Source organism: Augochlora pura, chromosome 9, assembly GCF_028453695.1.
Source record: "Augochlora pura isolate Apur16 chromosome 9, APUR_v2.2.1, whole genome shotgun sequence".
Lineage (NCBI taxonomy): Eukaryota > Metazoa > Arthropoda > Insecta > Hymenoptera > Halictidae > Augochlora > Augochlora pura.
In genome coordinates this window covers 10,221,952-10,236,743 of record NC_135780.1, presented here as the reverse complement: position 1 = coordinate 10,236,743, position 14,792 = coordinate 10,221,952, and the positions used below count along the sequence as shown (strand labels likewise).

General features: G+C 41.5%; 3 protein-coding genes across 5 annotated transcripts; 2 read left to right on the top strand and 1 right to left on the bottom strand.

Moving 5' to 3' along the window:
* Positions 1 to 3,665: 3,665 nt before the first annotated feature.
* On the top strand, positions 3,666 to 5,944 carry Oxa1l (OXA1L mitochondrial inner membrane protein). Of its 2 annotated transcripts, none has more exons than XM_078190674.1 (8): positions 3,666 to 4,058; positions 4,155 to 4,326; positions 4,389 to 4,523; positions 4,633 to 4,941; positions 5,001 to 5,086; positions 5,157 to 5,423; positions 5,500 to 5,665; positions 5,736 to 5,944. In XM_078190674.1, exons 1-8 carry the CDS (start codon positions 3,993 to 3,995, stop codon positions 5,894 to 5,896), a joined length of 1,362 nt encoding a protein of 453 aa, XP_078046800.1. In that variant the 5' UTR covers positions 3,666 to 3,992; the 3' UTR covers positions 5,897 to 5,944. The 2 variants fall into 2 exon arrangements, with proteins under 2 accessions (XP_078046800.1, XP_078046799.1); XM_078190673.1 differs by having other exon boundaries at positions 3,667 to 4,058; positions 4,152 to 4,326.
* A 51-nt stretch (positions 5,945 to 5,995) lies between these two features.
* Galla-2 (MIP18 family protein galla-2) lies at positions 5,996 to 6,880 on the bottom strand. Its single transcript, XM_078190675.1, has 3 exons — positions 6,658 to 6,880; positions 6,497 to 6,576; positions 5,996 to 6,435 (listed from the first exon to the last, which is right to left on the bottom strand). Exons 1-3 carry the CDS (start codon positions 6,776 to 6,778, stop codon positions 6,166 to 6,168), a joined length of 471 nt encoding a protein of 156 aa, XP_078046801.1. The 5' UTR covers positions 6,779 to 6,880; the 3' UTR covers positions 5,996 to 6,165.
* Positions 6,881 to 7,176: 296 nt separating this feature from the next.
* Positions 7,177 to 14,654, top strand: L(2)k09022 (HEAT repeat containing 1 homolog l(2)k09022). Of its 2 annotated transcripts, XM_078191364.1 has the most exons (5): positions 7,177 to 7,355; positions 7,433 to 7,581; positions 7,666 to 13,084; positions 13,449 to 13,899; positions 14,432 to 14,654. In XM_078191364.1, the coding sequence occupies exons 2-5, from the start codon at positions 7,440 to 7,442 to the stop codon at positions 14,600 to 14,602; spliced, it is 6,183 nt and encodes a 2,060-aa protein (XP_078047490.1). In that variant the 5' UTR covers positions 7,177 to 7,355; positions 7,433 to 7,439; the 3' UTR covers positions 14,603 to 14,654. The 2 variants fall into 2 exon arrangements, with proteins under 2 accessions (XP_078047490.1, XP_078047491.1); XM_078191365.1 differs by lacking the exons at positions 7,177 to 7,355; positions 7,433 to 7,581 and having other exon boundaries at positions 7,704 to 7,810; positions 8,563 to 13,084.
* The last annotated feature ends 138 nt before the right edge of the window (positions 14,655 to 14,792 follow it).

Genomic DNA, 14,792 nt, shown 5'->3' with positions numbered 1-14,792 from the left:
GCGCACCTGGCAAACTCGGCGCGATCAGGATCCTGCTAATAAGATCATAAAGGTCCCAGGGCCGGCGCGGATCTCCGGCAGAAGCTCGCGAGATCTTGTCTATGACAAATTGCGCATAAGCTGCGCGCAGTCCGCCGTAAAACCTCTCGTTGATCGATTCCTCGCGCCGCGATTTTCATCGCGATATTGCCGGCGCGCGAATCACGCGTGTTCGCCAATTACCGCGAAATTTGCATGCCTCCTCGCCTCCTCCGCCTCTCGGCCGCCTCTCTCGCGGTGTCGCCTCGCCCCGGCCGCGGCCGTCCGCAAGCCTCAAATGTTAATGATGATGCGAACGGGCGGCCGAACGCCGCGGCGGTGTCCGTTGTAAATCAACTTTTAATTGCGACGCCTTTCGATCGGGCCCCGCTGTAAAACTGTTGCTAATACCGCAAGCGGCGGCCCGCGGAATATCGGGTTGCCGCCGGCGCGGCAGAAATATATACGGTGCCGGGGGAAACGGTCGCCTTTTTAGTGCCTCGCGGGGCCGGCCTTTTTGCTTCTCCGCTTTCGCGTTTGGTCCCGTTTCGGAGTAAACATGAAATACGCTTTAATACGGCCGGTAATCCCGAACTAGCGTCGCGGAATTTACGGGCGCTCGCTGAGCCCGAAATTTATTGTACAGTAAAACCGTGATTGTTCCTGGGAAACGGGATGCCCGCCGACGAGATAACTCATCGGGACGCTCTGCACTTCATTCGCCTCCAAGGTTACCGATTCCTCGGCCGCCCTTCGCGCTAATCTTCTCGTCTTGCAGTTAGCTTGCTTCCACTGTTACGATTGCAGAAATCTTCCTTTTTATTTCGTTGCTTCCACTTATGTAAAACATGTGTTAGATATCTCTCCATTTGATATTCCTTATTCTATAAGAAATTGTTCTTCTGACCGTGTACCTGAACAAATTAATAACGATGAGATTAATAATAAAATTGGACGATGAGATCTCGATCGGTTAAAAGACCGAGAGAATGTAATCGTTCTAAATTGCCCGCGTCCAGAATCGCTTGCAAATAATTTTTATTTTATATAAAAAATTAGTAGACACTCTTTCTTAACACCGAACACTGCCCCCACTCATATTTTCCATTTAACAATTACCGAAAGCGCCAGGATGCCTCCGATAACGTAATCAATATCTCCGCACGAGCACACGTTATTATATCGTGTCACTTGGCAAGGAATATAATTCCAGTTATTTCGCGTCCACTCGGACAAGGTGCCTCCCGATCGAACCGCCGGAAGGGAGGGACGAGAATTGATATTTAATGAACCGGCTCGCACGGGGAACGTGAAAGGCATTTGCATTTTAACTCGACGACATGTGCGACAGTTTTGGCCCGATCGCGTGCCGCGGTCCTCGTCGATTCGTCGGCAGATACACGATTTTCGGATTTCTTAGCGGACAGGAGGATGATTCTGCGAATCCGTCGGCGGGAATGAACTTCGTCCGAGTAAATAATTCGACTCCGGTATAATTGAACGTTACGGCCGTACCGGGGGGAGGGGAGGGAAGACGATAACAACGAGGCCGTCGTTGCACCATCCAGAAGGCGAGTCGTTACCGAATTATTTCGAGGAGAGACTGACAGCCGGTACCAAAGCGCGATGGTTAGGGGCCTTCACGGACAATGCGAATCTGTAATTATAAGCGCGCCGTCTTCTGGCTGCCAGTTCGCCTCCTCCTCGTCCACCTCCTTCTTCGACGCCGCTTCCTCCCCCTGCGCGCTCTGCCGTCCGCCTTTTCTTTCTTTTTCCTCACGTAAAATCTCTTGCAGCCCTGTATTATCGCCTTAAATCAACAGAGCCGCTCCTAAGGTCGGTTGCCAGCGTGCTCCGAAAGGAGTTCCGTGGCCATGGACGGGCCCCCCGAAACCGGCGAGATGGCACGAGAGGGACTTTAATAGTAGGTCTCGCATAATAACCCACGTCCCGGGGCCCCAAACTGATTGTCATTGCAGTAGATTCGATCACGTGAGTCGGCACTATCGGGGTAGCGCCAGTGGCGTACGGAAACCTATCGGTTCGGGGAAGGTAAGGGTGCGCGGATGACGCCGGTGCCCGTGCGGATGACGCCAGTGGACTTGCACCGTCTAGGATCATAAGTGTTTACGAGAATTTCGTGAACATATTACAAGAATACCGATCACTCAGGATTTCTACCGGTTTCTGATTGTACGAAACGAATTTGGGACTTTTATTTGGATTTTTTGTCGTGGATAGCAATGATTGTCGTTGCGATGAAGACTTTGGATTCGAAGATCTAAAATATCTCAGTCACTTCTAAAATGCTCAGTCACTTTTCTAAACTATATCTAACCTTCCTTTTATTGAGCTAAAAATGTATGAAATCCTTTAAGAACATATATCATCAAATTTCACTTAATTGTTATTCGTAACACTAGATTTACGGAATCCGTCAAAATGACGGGTCACTGATTTGTTAACGTACTATTATTCAGATTTTAAAGATACATTTATTGCTTGTTTATCGATTATATTTACTATAATTATTTATATTCATTTATTTATCGATTACATTAACGATTAGAATAAAACGTTACTTTCATAAACAAATATAAAACAGCTACTTTTATTACTCCGTAAACCTAGTGTTAATTCGAATTATCTTTCATCAAAAGTTTAGCCAGAATAATTTACATATACAGAGGGATAACTTTATCCAGGCTAATAACTTTATCCATAACTTTATCGTTCGATTTAAGCGAACAAATTTCAAGGATCAAAAGGATCCGTATGTCCTTACTAAAAATCAAACTTGCGGCACTATCTGTGACAATCTCACGGAACTATAATGATTCCAATGCATATATTCAGTCGGTATCCACGATCATTAATTTTTTACATATTTCAAATAATTTTGGTAACAAACGTCAAAGCTTTCCTTTTATCAAGAATAGCTCAATTTGAAATCTTAAATAATTTAATTGTATATCGTAGTTCGATTATTTCGAACTATTATTTGTATATTTAACTTCTTCGAATGTACTATGACAAAATTTCGACGAATAAAACATACATAATTATTCTCTAAATTGAATTCTAGTAAAATGAAAAGTATATAAATTAGAAGTTTATATTTGTTTTATAAAGATTAATCGAAAGAATACGATCTGCGTATCCAGTAAATTATTTTGTTCGTTGTCGATGTAAATTTATATAGGTGAAGATAGTGACAAGAATCATTTGCTTCATCAAATAACAAAATAATAGCGTACATACTTTGTAGCGACGAGACAGTCATTAGACAAAAGCATAAATTAAGTACATCTCGTTTATGACATAAGCACGAACAAAGTATATCTGCTCTGCGACACAACTTATCAATAAGTGGATATATATCTGAAAATGGTACCACTAGTAGCATCTATGACAAAATGCTAAAACTATTACCCCGTCTGATACTAAAAATCTGTGACAGATGGCGCTACTTTCTCAACGAAATCCCACATATGAATGCAACTATATTTAACTAATGCATACATTTTATTTTTATTATATACAGAATACTCAATGTTAATTAACAAGTCTAGCAATAACATTACTTTCGGTTTTTTGGCAAATGATTAATAATAAAATTATAACAGCACCATCTGGGTCTAGTCTTTATCGTACTTCGCGTGCACGACTATTGGCGGATTGATAGCAATTTTAATTGTTGAATGCTTTAAAACAAAGCCGCGATCGTGATCTTTTTAATTAAAAATCTCTACCTTATATTGTCACGAAGAATGTAAACCATCATTTTCGTTTTACCTATTGCCCAACACGCTGTTCACACGTATCTCTTAAAAAGACATAAGATCGAGTTCACCGAGGCATCCAAAATACATTATGCTGTGCGCATGCAACGAAGACACGCGTTGCATGCACGTTTCGTTCTATCTTCTGTAAGATAAAAGTAAACAATAGAATTGAAGCACATAAACGGAAAGATGTTGTCAAGATTATCCGTAAACGCCTGCCAAAGGTTGATGTTAATGAAGAATACAAGTTCTCAGGTAACAAACTATCATCGAATTTAAAGGTTACGTTTTCGTATTCCGTAATGCGTTGAATAAAATTTTATCACTTGCAAATATATTTTTATTTAGAAGATAACGAAGTCTAGGTTCAGTCAACTTGCTTGTAATATAACAAACAGTGCATTGAGGAATCGTAGTGTCTTCGATGCTACCACATACTCTAAATTTGTCGGAATTATTTACGCTCGACATCAAAGCACGATTGAGACGGCTCCGGTAGAAAATATAACGAATAAAGCTACAGGTATATGTGCGTATGGCCTATGTTTAATTTTGCAAGTAACAAGTTGGAATGTATTTTTGTAGCACTAACTCAGCCACAAATTCAAGAAGTAGTAGCAAGTCAAATCACAGGAACAACCTCCGAACAAGCTGCACAACAAGTTGCAGAAAATGTAGCAGCAACAGTTACACAAAATGCTTTATTAAGTGAAATACCAGGTAAAACAAACTTTTCGTTTATTTCAATAGATACACCGTAGTGTTAGTAATGTTAATGACACTTGGGAATCATCATACTTCTAATTTTTGCTTTTATTACCTCCTACAGAATTACCAAAAATACCAGAACCTATAATTATACTAAAAGCAAATGGTGAACCCACATTGGAAAGTATCGGATTGGGCGGATATTACCCAATTGGTTTGGTACAAAAAGTTTTAGATGCAATGCATTATTATTTTGAAATGCCTTGGTGGGCAGCTATTGCTGTAGGAACACTCTGTGTTAGAATTCTTTTGTTCCCGCTAGTGATTAAAATACAAAGAAATAGTGCAAATATGAATAAATATGCGCCAGAAATGCAAAAACTGCAACAAAAAATGTCAGAAGCAAGACGGAAAGGAAATGAAATCGAAGGTATAAAATTAATATTCCAACTTATTAATAAATATAATAAATTATACTATTACTTTCAGCTGCTAGAATTTCTTACGATTTAATGCAGTTTATAAAAACCAAAAATATTAATCCATTGAAAACTTTTGGTTTAGCTGCATTGCAGGTATGGCTTTAATTGCATGTAAAAAAACATTTCATTTTTAAAGGATAGCATCTAATCTACATGTAATCAGTTTCCAGTATTTATCTCGTTCATTATTGGTTTGAGACGAATGGCAAATGCACCAGTTGAAAGCATGAAAAATGGAGGATTATGGTGGTTTACAGATTTAACTACCTACGATCCATACTATGCTCTTCCTGTAATCACTTGTTTAACAATGTTTTTAACGATGGAATTTAGTATTATGTCAAATAATCTTTCGAGTGCGGGTTTAGCAAAATATGTTATGCGAACGATTCCGATTGTTACATTCCCAATAATATTACATTTTCCAGGAGTAAGATATTCTTTTTGGCTTAAATTTGTTTTACTCTCGATATATTAAGCGTTTCACTATTTATTTATTATTCCAGGCTATGTTATGTTATTGGTTGACAACAAATGTTGTCACTTTCTGTCAAATTGGCTTCCTAAGAATAGAACCAGTGAGAATATGGCTTGATTTGCCACCTGTTATCAAACATACGCCTGAGGATTTCGGGATGAAAAAGAAAGGCTTCAGAGAAGGACTGACAGATAGTAATTTCCAAAAATGATCATAGTTTTAATGTATAGCACTCCATATGCTAAATTTCGTATATTTTTTCAGGTTGGACTAACTGGAATATAACGAGGAAAGTACAGGACTGTGAACGCGCAGCCGCAATTCAGTTTAACAAAGCAGGAAAAGGACCTCTAAAGAGGACATTTAAATATGATCCAACAAAGAAACCACCCACAGCAGCACAAATTTTATCAAAGGGAAAATAAGATCAGCTGTATAAATTTTGTAAATACAATAGCATTATTTAATTTCTTATGGCCTATTTATTGTACTTGTTTCCTATTCTTAGAATAAATGATAGCAACTCCAGTCAAAAGATATAAATATGATTGAAGAAACAATCAAATTTACTTCATTTTATAGTTACAAATAACAAAATAATACATTGAATATGTGGTAACTTATAGAGTTCTAATAGAGTAGACTATTAGAATATTTCATATAGTCACATAATATCTGTTATATAGTTTAATAATCAACATTTAATTCCAATGCATTGGTTAATTACCTCAAGTAGATGACTATTCTCTAGAGCTGCCGCTATTCTTTCCTTATCGGCGAGTTGCTTGTTCAGCGCACTTTCTGATTTATGAGTACCTGGTGTAATTTCAACAGTCACTTTAAACCTTGACGGCAGAGTTCTTAATAGTTGAACCCTGATTGATAAACCGATAAGTGTTGCCATACTGCAGTGTGGTATTGTTGGTGTAAATTGCACAATAATCTTGTTTGCTCTATTATCAATCTGTAATGGTACATTCTTGGAAACTGCAGGAAGAGTGAAAGTTTCATCACATTAGTGTTACCTCGATCAGATTTTGCTCCACTACGTTCAATTCCTCCAGTGTCAAAGGATGTTCGGGATCGTTGATGTTTCGAATAAGATCTGAAAATAGAATTTAACGAGAAAAAACATAAATTATCATTGTTTCACTTGTACATTCATAGAAATTTCGGAAGTACGAACCAAAGATTTCACGCGCGTCAAATTCATCAACGATATCTTCATCTTCATCTTCTGCAGTAACTATCCTTTCATCAACTTTTTTGTATAACTTAGGATTAATATTTTCTAATGTATCTGCCATGTTTTTAAACAACTTTGGTAAAACTTCAACTTTTCGAGCACATGACACAGAGTACAGTAACGGGCCCTATTCCTACACACTGTTCATGCTCCCTAAGCTGGCTCGCACATTCCCACTATTTTACCTGTCGCATCAGTAAATTGCCAACCAATCAGAGCAAAGAAAACTTCTGTGTTAATCCTCGCTAATAGATCGAACTGCGGCCTGGAAGTGCGCAGTACCCGTTGTTGTACTTCAATGAATAGTTTCGATTTAAATTTCAGTCGTTCAGTATGCAATACTCAGTGTTCGGCACAGTACAGACACAGAGAATATTTTTAAATAAGATTGAATCTAGCATGTGGCGGCGTCTGGTTGCAAAGTTATTGTTTATCGCCGCGCGCGCACAGTACCAGCCATTTCATGGCGGCACATGTTGTTAGTGGTCAGCACATGGTTAATTTTGAGTTTGTGAGTAGTTAATATATTACAGATAGTGAGCATATTTTTAAAATATTTTTATGCGCGAACTTAATGAGTGTCGACGGCATTGTTAAATATATATAATTTGTTACGAGAGTTTGTCATAGTTCAAAAGGTAAGATTATATCAAAAGTTTTTTCTATCATATTTTGATCTAAATCCTTTTCAATTGTGTTATATATTTCATTTAAGATTAAAAATGGCTACATCTCTTGCGGAACAACTGAAAAAACTGAGGACACCTCAGACTAATATACTGCTGCAGGACACAAAGCGCCCTAGCTTGCTCTTTGATCCTAAGGAGGCTGCCAATTTAGACAGAGAAACGGTCTTAAATATTGGTAAAGAATTTAATCTGTTTTTGTATAATTCAATGTAATAATTCCTTTGCTAATGTAAGTAATGATTTAATAATATTTGCATAGGTCAAAATGGACTTCAGGAATTAGTCAAGCTATCAGATGTATTTTTGGAGTTCGAGAGGACACTCTTTGCACAAAGTTCTGTGAGCCTTGAACGCTCTGTGCAAGATTCTAAAGTCAACAAGAAGCTGGATGAAGAAATTGAAAGGTTTCTCATTTTCTTATCCCCGTACTTTTTACTCCATCATACACATAAAGTACTCGAATGGTTGATATACAGATTTCGTATACATGAATTCAATAGAGATCAGTTTCTATTATTAATATTACCTTATCATGAAACTCGAATGTTCGTGAGGGCATTGCAGCTGCTAAATTTGTCAGATGCGGCTGATAAGTGGCATTGGCTGGAACCTCTTCAAAAGCCTGGTGTTCCTCTAGCAACTGTAACACTAATTAATCGTCTTGGCAGTGATAACGGTCTCTTAAAACTTATTTGTAATCACGTTATCAATGCCACAAGAATATATTCAGAGAGAGCAACTTGTCTAAGCACTCTATACGCGTTTTACACTACCTCTATTTTGGGTATTGTCAATCAATTGTCCACGATATCCGAGGTTCAGATGGGTCACATGTTACCAACCATTTTGAAAGGCTTAGAAACTTCTATAAGCGATTTTGCAGCTAGCACTTACATGATTATATCCATGTTAATGAGCAAAATGAAATTAAACAATGAGACTATCGAAAAGTTGCTTCTGAAAATATTCAAGAAAACGCATTTGAAGGAAGAAGCTTTGACCTTGTTATTTTTTATGTACAATACACCTGTTCACCCACTGACTACAGTGTCAAAGAGCCTTGCTATTAGATTATCAGAGCTCTCTTGGTTCGTTCCATTGGCAATAAAGCTTCAGTCGTCTAATACAAATACACTGAAGTTTATTGTACCTCTAGTGCAAACTAGTTGTAGCATGATCATGGAGAATCCATCGGCAACATTGAAAGTTCAGAGCATGGTGAACGATATCCTGATAAGGGTGAAACTGGACAACAACGGCGTGGATAGTATATTATGGAATGTTTTGGAAAAAGAATTTCTGACAGACAGCGCGTCAACTGGAGCCAAGAATTTCTTAATGAAACTGTGCCAATGTCTGGAGAAGACTTATCCAGAAAGATTCGACGATTACTTAAAGCGTCTTATGAAACGCGGCGACAACGACAAAGACTCCAAGTTAGCATTGCAGTTCCTCACATCATGGCACTTTGGAGCCAAAGATACACAGGATTCCATGGGAATATTAGACAGACTAGTCCACATCAGCCCGGAGCAGAGGGTCATGGCGTTAGAGTCCTTAGCAAGAAAGAATATAAACTTCCCAGAGAGTGTCCGGCAAATGCTGACGAACACGCTGCTAACTAGGTTCAACGACAGCGAGGTTATCGTGGTACAGGCCTTGCTGACCATACCCACTGAACGTTTAACGAGTTTCATTCCCGTGGACATGTTGGTCGACGAGGTAAAAGTATTGCTTTCAACGTGTCACAGCAATCATAGAAAAGTATTAGCGAAGCCGGCGCTTAAAATCCTCCTAGAACTCTCCGATATAGGAGACGACACTAGCATCTTTATCACCGCTTTGCCGTATCTGTTTCCAAACGATGATATAGGTGTGTCAATCGCGATGGAAGTACTACAATCAAACTTCGCTAAAAAGAATGCCTACATGCAGTGCATTCAGAAAGACTTAGGTGATAGAATACCTAATGCAGAGGCAATATCATCAGCAGCTTTCCACAATATATTAAACTGGGAGCTGTTGCCTTGTGCTGAAAGCATACTGAGTGCCATGAAGCAGCAGATGCCCCATGGGGATGCAGGTTCCATGTTCTTCAAGCTGATCCTCCTAGGATCCGTGTGCAGAGTGCCTGTTGGCTCTCTGGAGGACGAAATCGCATCAGAAATAATCGAGATGGCCTCAGACATAATCAAGAGATTTCCTCAAATCAAGATGATTCAGAACTGCAACAATATAACTGGAGACAACATTCAATGTGCGATCGAATTGACCTCGCAGGGAGTCCTACCGCTGCAAGTAGGTACATACGTTCTTGAAATGGTCCACAGGCGATTGGACTTGAAGCTGAATTCCAAGTTCGATTTGGAAAATAATCCACACCGGAGCAACTTGATTGTAAGACTTTTGGAGATGTTCTTTGAAGGGATAACTAATAAACGCTGGTGCAAGCACTACTATAGGTGCTTGCAAATATTTTTCCAAAGACATTTTGCTACAGCTAAAGACCTGCTCCGTTTCCTGTCCCAGCTGTACATAAAACCGGTGAAGGTGCAAACATCCTATCACTGTCTGAGGATATCTTTGGTGCTCCTGAACCAGTGTAAGTCGATAGAATGGGTGTTCCAAGACAAGATCTTCGTGACTAACTTGCTGGTATCGCTCGCCAGGGAGAACAACGAATGTCGAGGAGCTGCGGTAGACCTCTTGACGAGGCTTATACAAACCTTTGTTACCTTTTCGATCGAACCGTTCTTTGCGTTGCTTGAAGAATTGAACAAACGCAGCCCGGAGATATCTATCGACCCTGACCAATTATCTCTATCTCTGTACGTTCTCCTCTCCCCCGACCCAGACGTGTGCTCACAGTTGAAATCTGACTTGAGGAAGAAGCTCCAGCAAGCACAAAAATCGCTCTTCCAAGTAATCATGGACCCCGAAACCCCGATTCACGTTACATCGCAACTGCTAGACATTTTAGTCCACGTGAACGGTCCAACGATTCTCGAGCAACTGGCGCCCCTAGGACTCCAGCTGATGGAGACCTTGGCTGCAGAATGCAACAACAAATTCGCCGGGAACGCATTGAAGAACATCCTGCAGAGATTCAATAGTGCAACAGCAAAGGCTCTGACTGTAAAGCAAGTGTGGCAGCTATTCGAGACCAGCATAACGGAGAACAGAATCGAAGTGTTCACAGAGACCGGGGTACAGCATTCGTTGAGCGTCATCCTTTTGAAACAAATACAGAAGCCGTTCTTCGAGAGTGTCGGCAAGGTGTCGTCCGACCTTCAGAGCAAGATGCTGACGAAGCTGGTAGATGTGCTCTCCGATTGTGACATGAGCAACGTCATCTCCACGGCTAATAGAGCAATCAGAAGGATACAGGTGAACGCGCAGTTGATCGTGAATGAGTTGCTGAAGATGAAGAACCTCAAGGATGAGCAGATAAACGACCCTAAAGCAAAGCGGAAGAAACGATTGAGTTACGTGCATAATATACCCAACCCAACCATTATCAACAAGAAGGAATGGAAGCATGGAGTCACGTTGTTGGAGTTCGTGCAGAGGGCGGACAACATCGAGCAAGAAGAATTGCTGTACCCAATTCTCTTTGATTTATTGCGGACGTGTCTCAGCTTCGAGGAACAGAGTCCCATAGAGTACACCAATCAGCTCTTACTATCTACGATCCACAGGTTGGCTGTGAAAGATCTGCCCATCAGGGACGCTCATCTTCAGGTCGATCTGATCACCCAGTGTATCAGGACATCGAGGAATCCTCAGACCCACCATCACGCCCTGTTGGTCCTAGTAGAGTTGTTGAAGATCGTCGACGTTCGATGCGCTCTGTACACCATCATGCCCATATTTACCTTCATGGGCAGCTCAGTCGTTCGACAGGACGATGCCTACTCGATACAGATCATCTCCAAGACCATCGAAACTGTGTTACCCATAATAAACGCTGCAGAGAACGAAACGCATGCCTGCGAGGTTCTGAGGACGTTCATCGTGTCCCTGCCGGACATTCCCGAGCACAGGCGGACACCTTTGTTCGTGAAACTGTTACAGCTGCTGGACAATCACTTCCATCTGTACTATCTCCTCACCTTCGAGAGCCACGTTGTCGCCAAGACAATGCGCATTACCAACCAGAAGAAAGCCAGCCAAAGGCTCGAGTTCGCCTTGCAGGTGTCCCAGGAGTTTCCACCTGCCAGGCTCATCCAGGTCTGCGTGAAACTCGCAGAATTCATGAAGGAACTACCGATCGATATAGACGGGGTGGAGGATCGCAAGGCAGCCCTGTCTTTCCCGTACAGGCACATCTTCGACGTGGCGAATACCACCTCGAAAAGCCTGAGACATTATAAATACACCCTGGTCCAGTTCCTGAGCAACTTGTTATCATCCACTGACTTCATCAACCGGATCGCAGAGCTGAATTACACCGAAGCAGACAGTATCAAGATGTACTACGATCAGCTGATGGTAGAGTTGATTCTGTTGATTCAGAGCACTTCGAAGAACGCTGACAAACATCAGGGCAAGCTCATAGCGAAGTACTGGAAGGTGCTCCTGCATCATTTGTACGACGTGTTGGATCTGGTGAACAATTTGCTACCGAACGAAACTTTCTTGTTCAGCGTGAGACGTCTGATGGACCACGAGCTGCTGACGGTGAACCGGAAGGCGTTGGAGCTTCTGAACGCCCGTCTGCAACAACGCAAGTTCGGCGAAGAGGACTACGCTGATCTGATGACTTTGACGGAACCGCTTCTGAAGATCATTCAGACCAAAGCGAAGCCTGAGACCCAGGAACAGGAGATCGTCCAGCAAACTGTTCTGATAACGCTGAAATTGCTGGCTAAGCTGCTAGCTTCAGATAATGCCGCGGTCTTTAAGCCGATCCTCGAGACGGCCACCGAGCTGTTGAAGACGAGAGAGGGACCAGTGCTAGGCAGTGCGGCGCTCTGTGTCGCCGAACTCTGCAGCTCCATGCGAATTCATGCCATTCACAGCCTAAACAAGTTCGTCCCAGCCATTTTACAACTGTTAGAGAATTACTGCCACCAAGACGTGCCTGACGTTATACTGGTCAGCATAGTCAGCGCGTTGCAGAAGATTGTCGAATCCGTCGGCAATTTCTTGTCCCTCTATCTGGACCAATTGCTGTTCGAATTAGCAAGATTGAACTCGTCGTACACCGACACTGAGCATCCAAAGATCGGTGTGGTGGTTTCAAGGCTGAGAGCAACCACTCAGAAACTGTCCAGCTGCATACCGCTAAGGGTACTGCTACCAGCAGTGAACAGGACGTACGATACATTGCTCGGTAAAAGGTCTTACGAATGTGTACCGGCACTTATGACTGTCCTAGCAGAGTCCTTCAACAGCGTCCAACCAGGTGAACTCAGCGCAGCCATCCCAGACCTAGGTACCTTCTTCTTAAAAGTCTTGCAGCTTCGAGAGGATTTGCCTAGCTCTACAGACGACATGGAAACAGACGACGAGCTCACGTTGAAAGATGTTGTGATGATCGAGGAAAGCGCCAGCAAGGCATTGGTCACCTTGGTGTTGAAACTGAGCGAGGCCATGTTCAGACCTCTCTATTACAAACTGTACGACTGGGCTGCCAGGAATCCGCAACACAAGCAGCGAAGCATCACGTTCTACAGGTTTGTACGCTATATCGTTTACCGTAACTTTATATCGCTTTTCATACGCTTAACGTGTCGCGGAGACAGTCAAGGGCAGCCGTACATGGTCAAGGTGTCGCAGCTAACTTGATTTTCTTAATGGGCAGTACACCTTTTAGATGATTTAGAAATCTTCAAATTAATTAGCAGTAGAAAATATGATTGAATTCTGGGGATGAATATTCTGATGAATGACATAATTTTCTGTATAGATGCTTCAAGCATCACGATACAATTTTGAATGAGATTACATATATTTTGAGTAGGATCATACTTCATCTTATAGTTTTTAGAATTAATTTTTTATCAAGGATTCGTAATATCTACTATTACTCATTTGCAGACTATCAGCGAACATAGCAGAGTGCCTAAAATCGCTGTTCGTGCTGTTCGCCGGCCACTTCCTCAAGCACGCAGCGACGTTGCTCAGCAGCAACAATCCAGCCATCACAGATGAACCTCAAGAGATGACATTACCGGACGAGACCAGTAAAATCGAGCTCGTCGAGGCGATTTTGTTGACGCTTTACCGAGTCTTCAGCTACGACGCCCAGAATTTTGTGAACCAGGAGAGGGTAGAGATCTTGACGCAGCCTATCGTGGATCAGCTGGAGAACACCATGGGAGGCAGAGAGAAATACGAGACGAGGGCCAGCGAATTGGTGATCCCCTGTATCGCAGCGTTCGCCAATGCTATCGCCGATGATTCCTTGCACAAGCAGCTGGTCTACCAAACATTGCTGAAGACTCGACACGCGAAACCCTATGTCAGGAGCGCCGCATTGAACGCCTTGGTGAGTCAAACATTCAATATTATGAAATTCTATATATTATGGATCGGTACAACTTGGAATTTATTTTATTAAAAATTTGTAAAACTCGAATTTCTATCCGGGACAGGAGAATTTCAAATTTATCATAGCCTGCGGGAAATTATTGCTGGAAAATCGTATAATTTGGATTTCTGGCCGGCGAATAATTTTAAAGGAATTTGCAATTCGGTGAAATTATACGCTGAAAGTTTCAATATTTATTTTTTAATTTAATATTTGTTGAAAAATTGTAAAATCGGGATCTCTGTCTATCGGATACTTTTCTATTAATTTGCAATTCCGTGTGTCTGCCGATAATTTTTTATGCCGGGATTTTAAAGTAGAACGCCGCAGTAAACCTTTTGTTACTGTACGAGACTCGACGGCAGGCTGAGTGAAACGAAGACGAGAAGATAGCTTTTAGGACCGTGATTATTTTAATCGGATAATAAAATGTTAATGCGCGGGTGAACTGTGCGTTAACTGAATTGGATCGTAAACTGTCTTAACTCAGGTGGAGATCGTAAGGAAACTAGGCGAGGACTTTATGCCGCTATTACCGGAGACTATACCATTCCTGGCGGAGTTGCTGGAGGATGAAGACGAAGCTACGGAGAAGTGTGCACAAAATGCTGTGCGGACATTGGAGGAGCTTTTAGGGGAACCGTTGCAAAAGTACTTTTAAACTAGTCCTAGCGTTTATAATAATTTACGCGAGAGAGTGTCCAAGAAATAGATACAGAATAATTGAATAAAACAAATCAATTTTTATTGGATCGCAGTCTCCTATTTGAATGAGAGAAAGAGTGATTGTGGACTGACGATTAAATACGAATATTGGATGAGAGGAAGCACAAGAAATGAAAGACAATGAA

What these genes read in the sequence shown, in the direction of transcription:
- Galla-2 (XM_078190675.1), bottom strand. Translation starts at nt 6,778, where the DNA reads ATGGCAGATACATTAGAAAATATTAATCCTAAGTTATACAAAAAAGTT. An exon ending in TGACGCGCGTGAAATCTTTG is followed by an intron (nt 6,577 to 6,657) that starts GTTCGTACTTCC and finishes TTCTATTTTCAG; the next exon opens with ATCTTATTCGAAACATCAAC. An exon ending in TGGAGCAAAATCTGATCGAG is followed by an intron (nt 6,436 to 6,496) that starts GTAACACTAATG and finishes GTACCATTACAG; the next exon opens with ATTGATAATAGAGCAAACAA.
- Oxa1l (XM_078190673.1), top strand. Translation starts at nt 3,993, where the DNA reads ATGTTGTCAAGATTATCCGTAAACGCCTGCCAAAGGTTGATGTTAATG. An exon ending in TATAACGAATAAAGCTACAG is followed by an intron (nt 4,327 to 4,388) that starts GTATATGTGCGT and finishes GTATTTTTGTAG; the next exon opens with CACTAACTCAGCCACAAATT. An exon ending in CAGAGAAGGACTGACAGATA is followed by an intron (nt 5,666 to 5,735) that starts GTAATTTCCAAA and finishes ATATTTTTTCAG; the next exon opens with GTTGGACTAACTGGAATATA.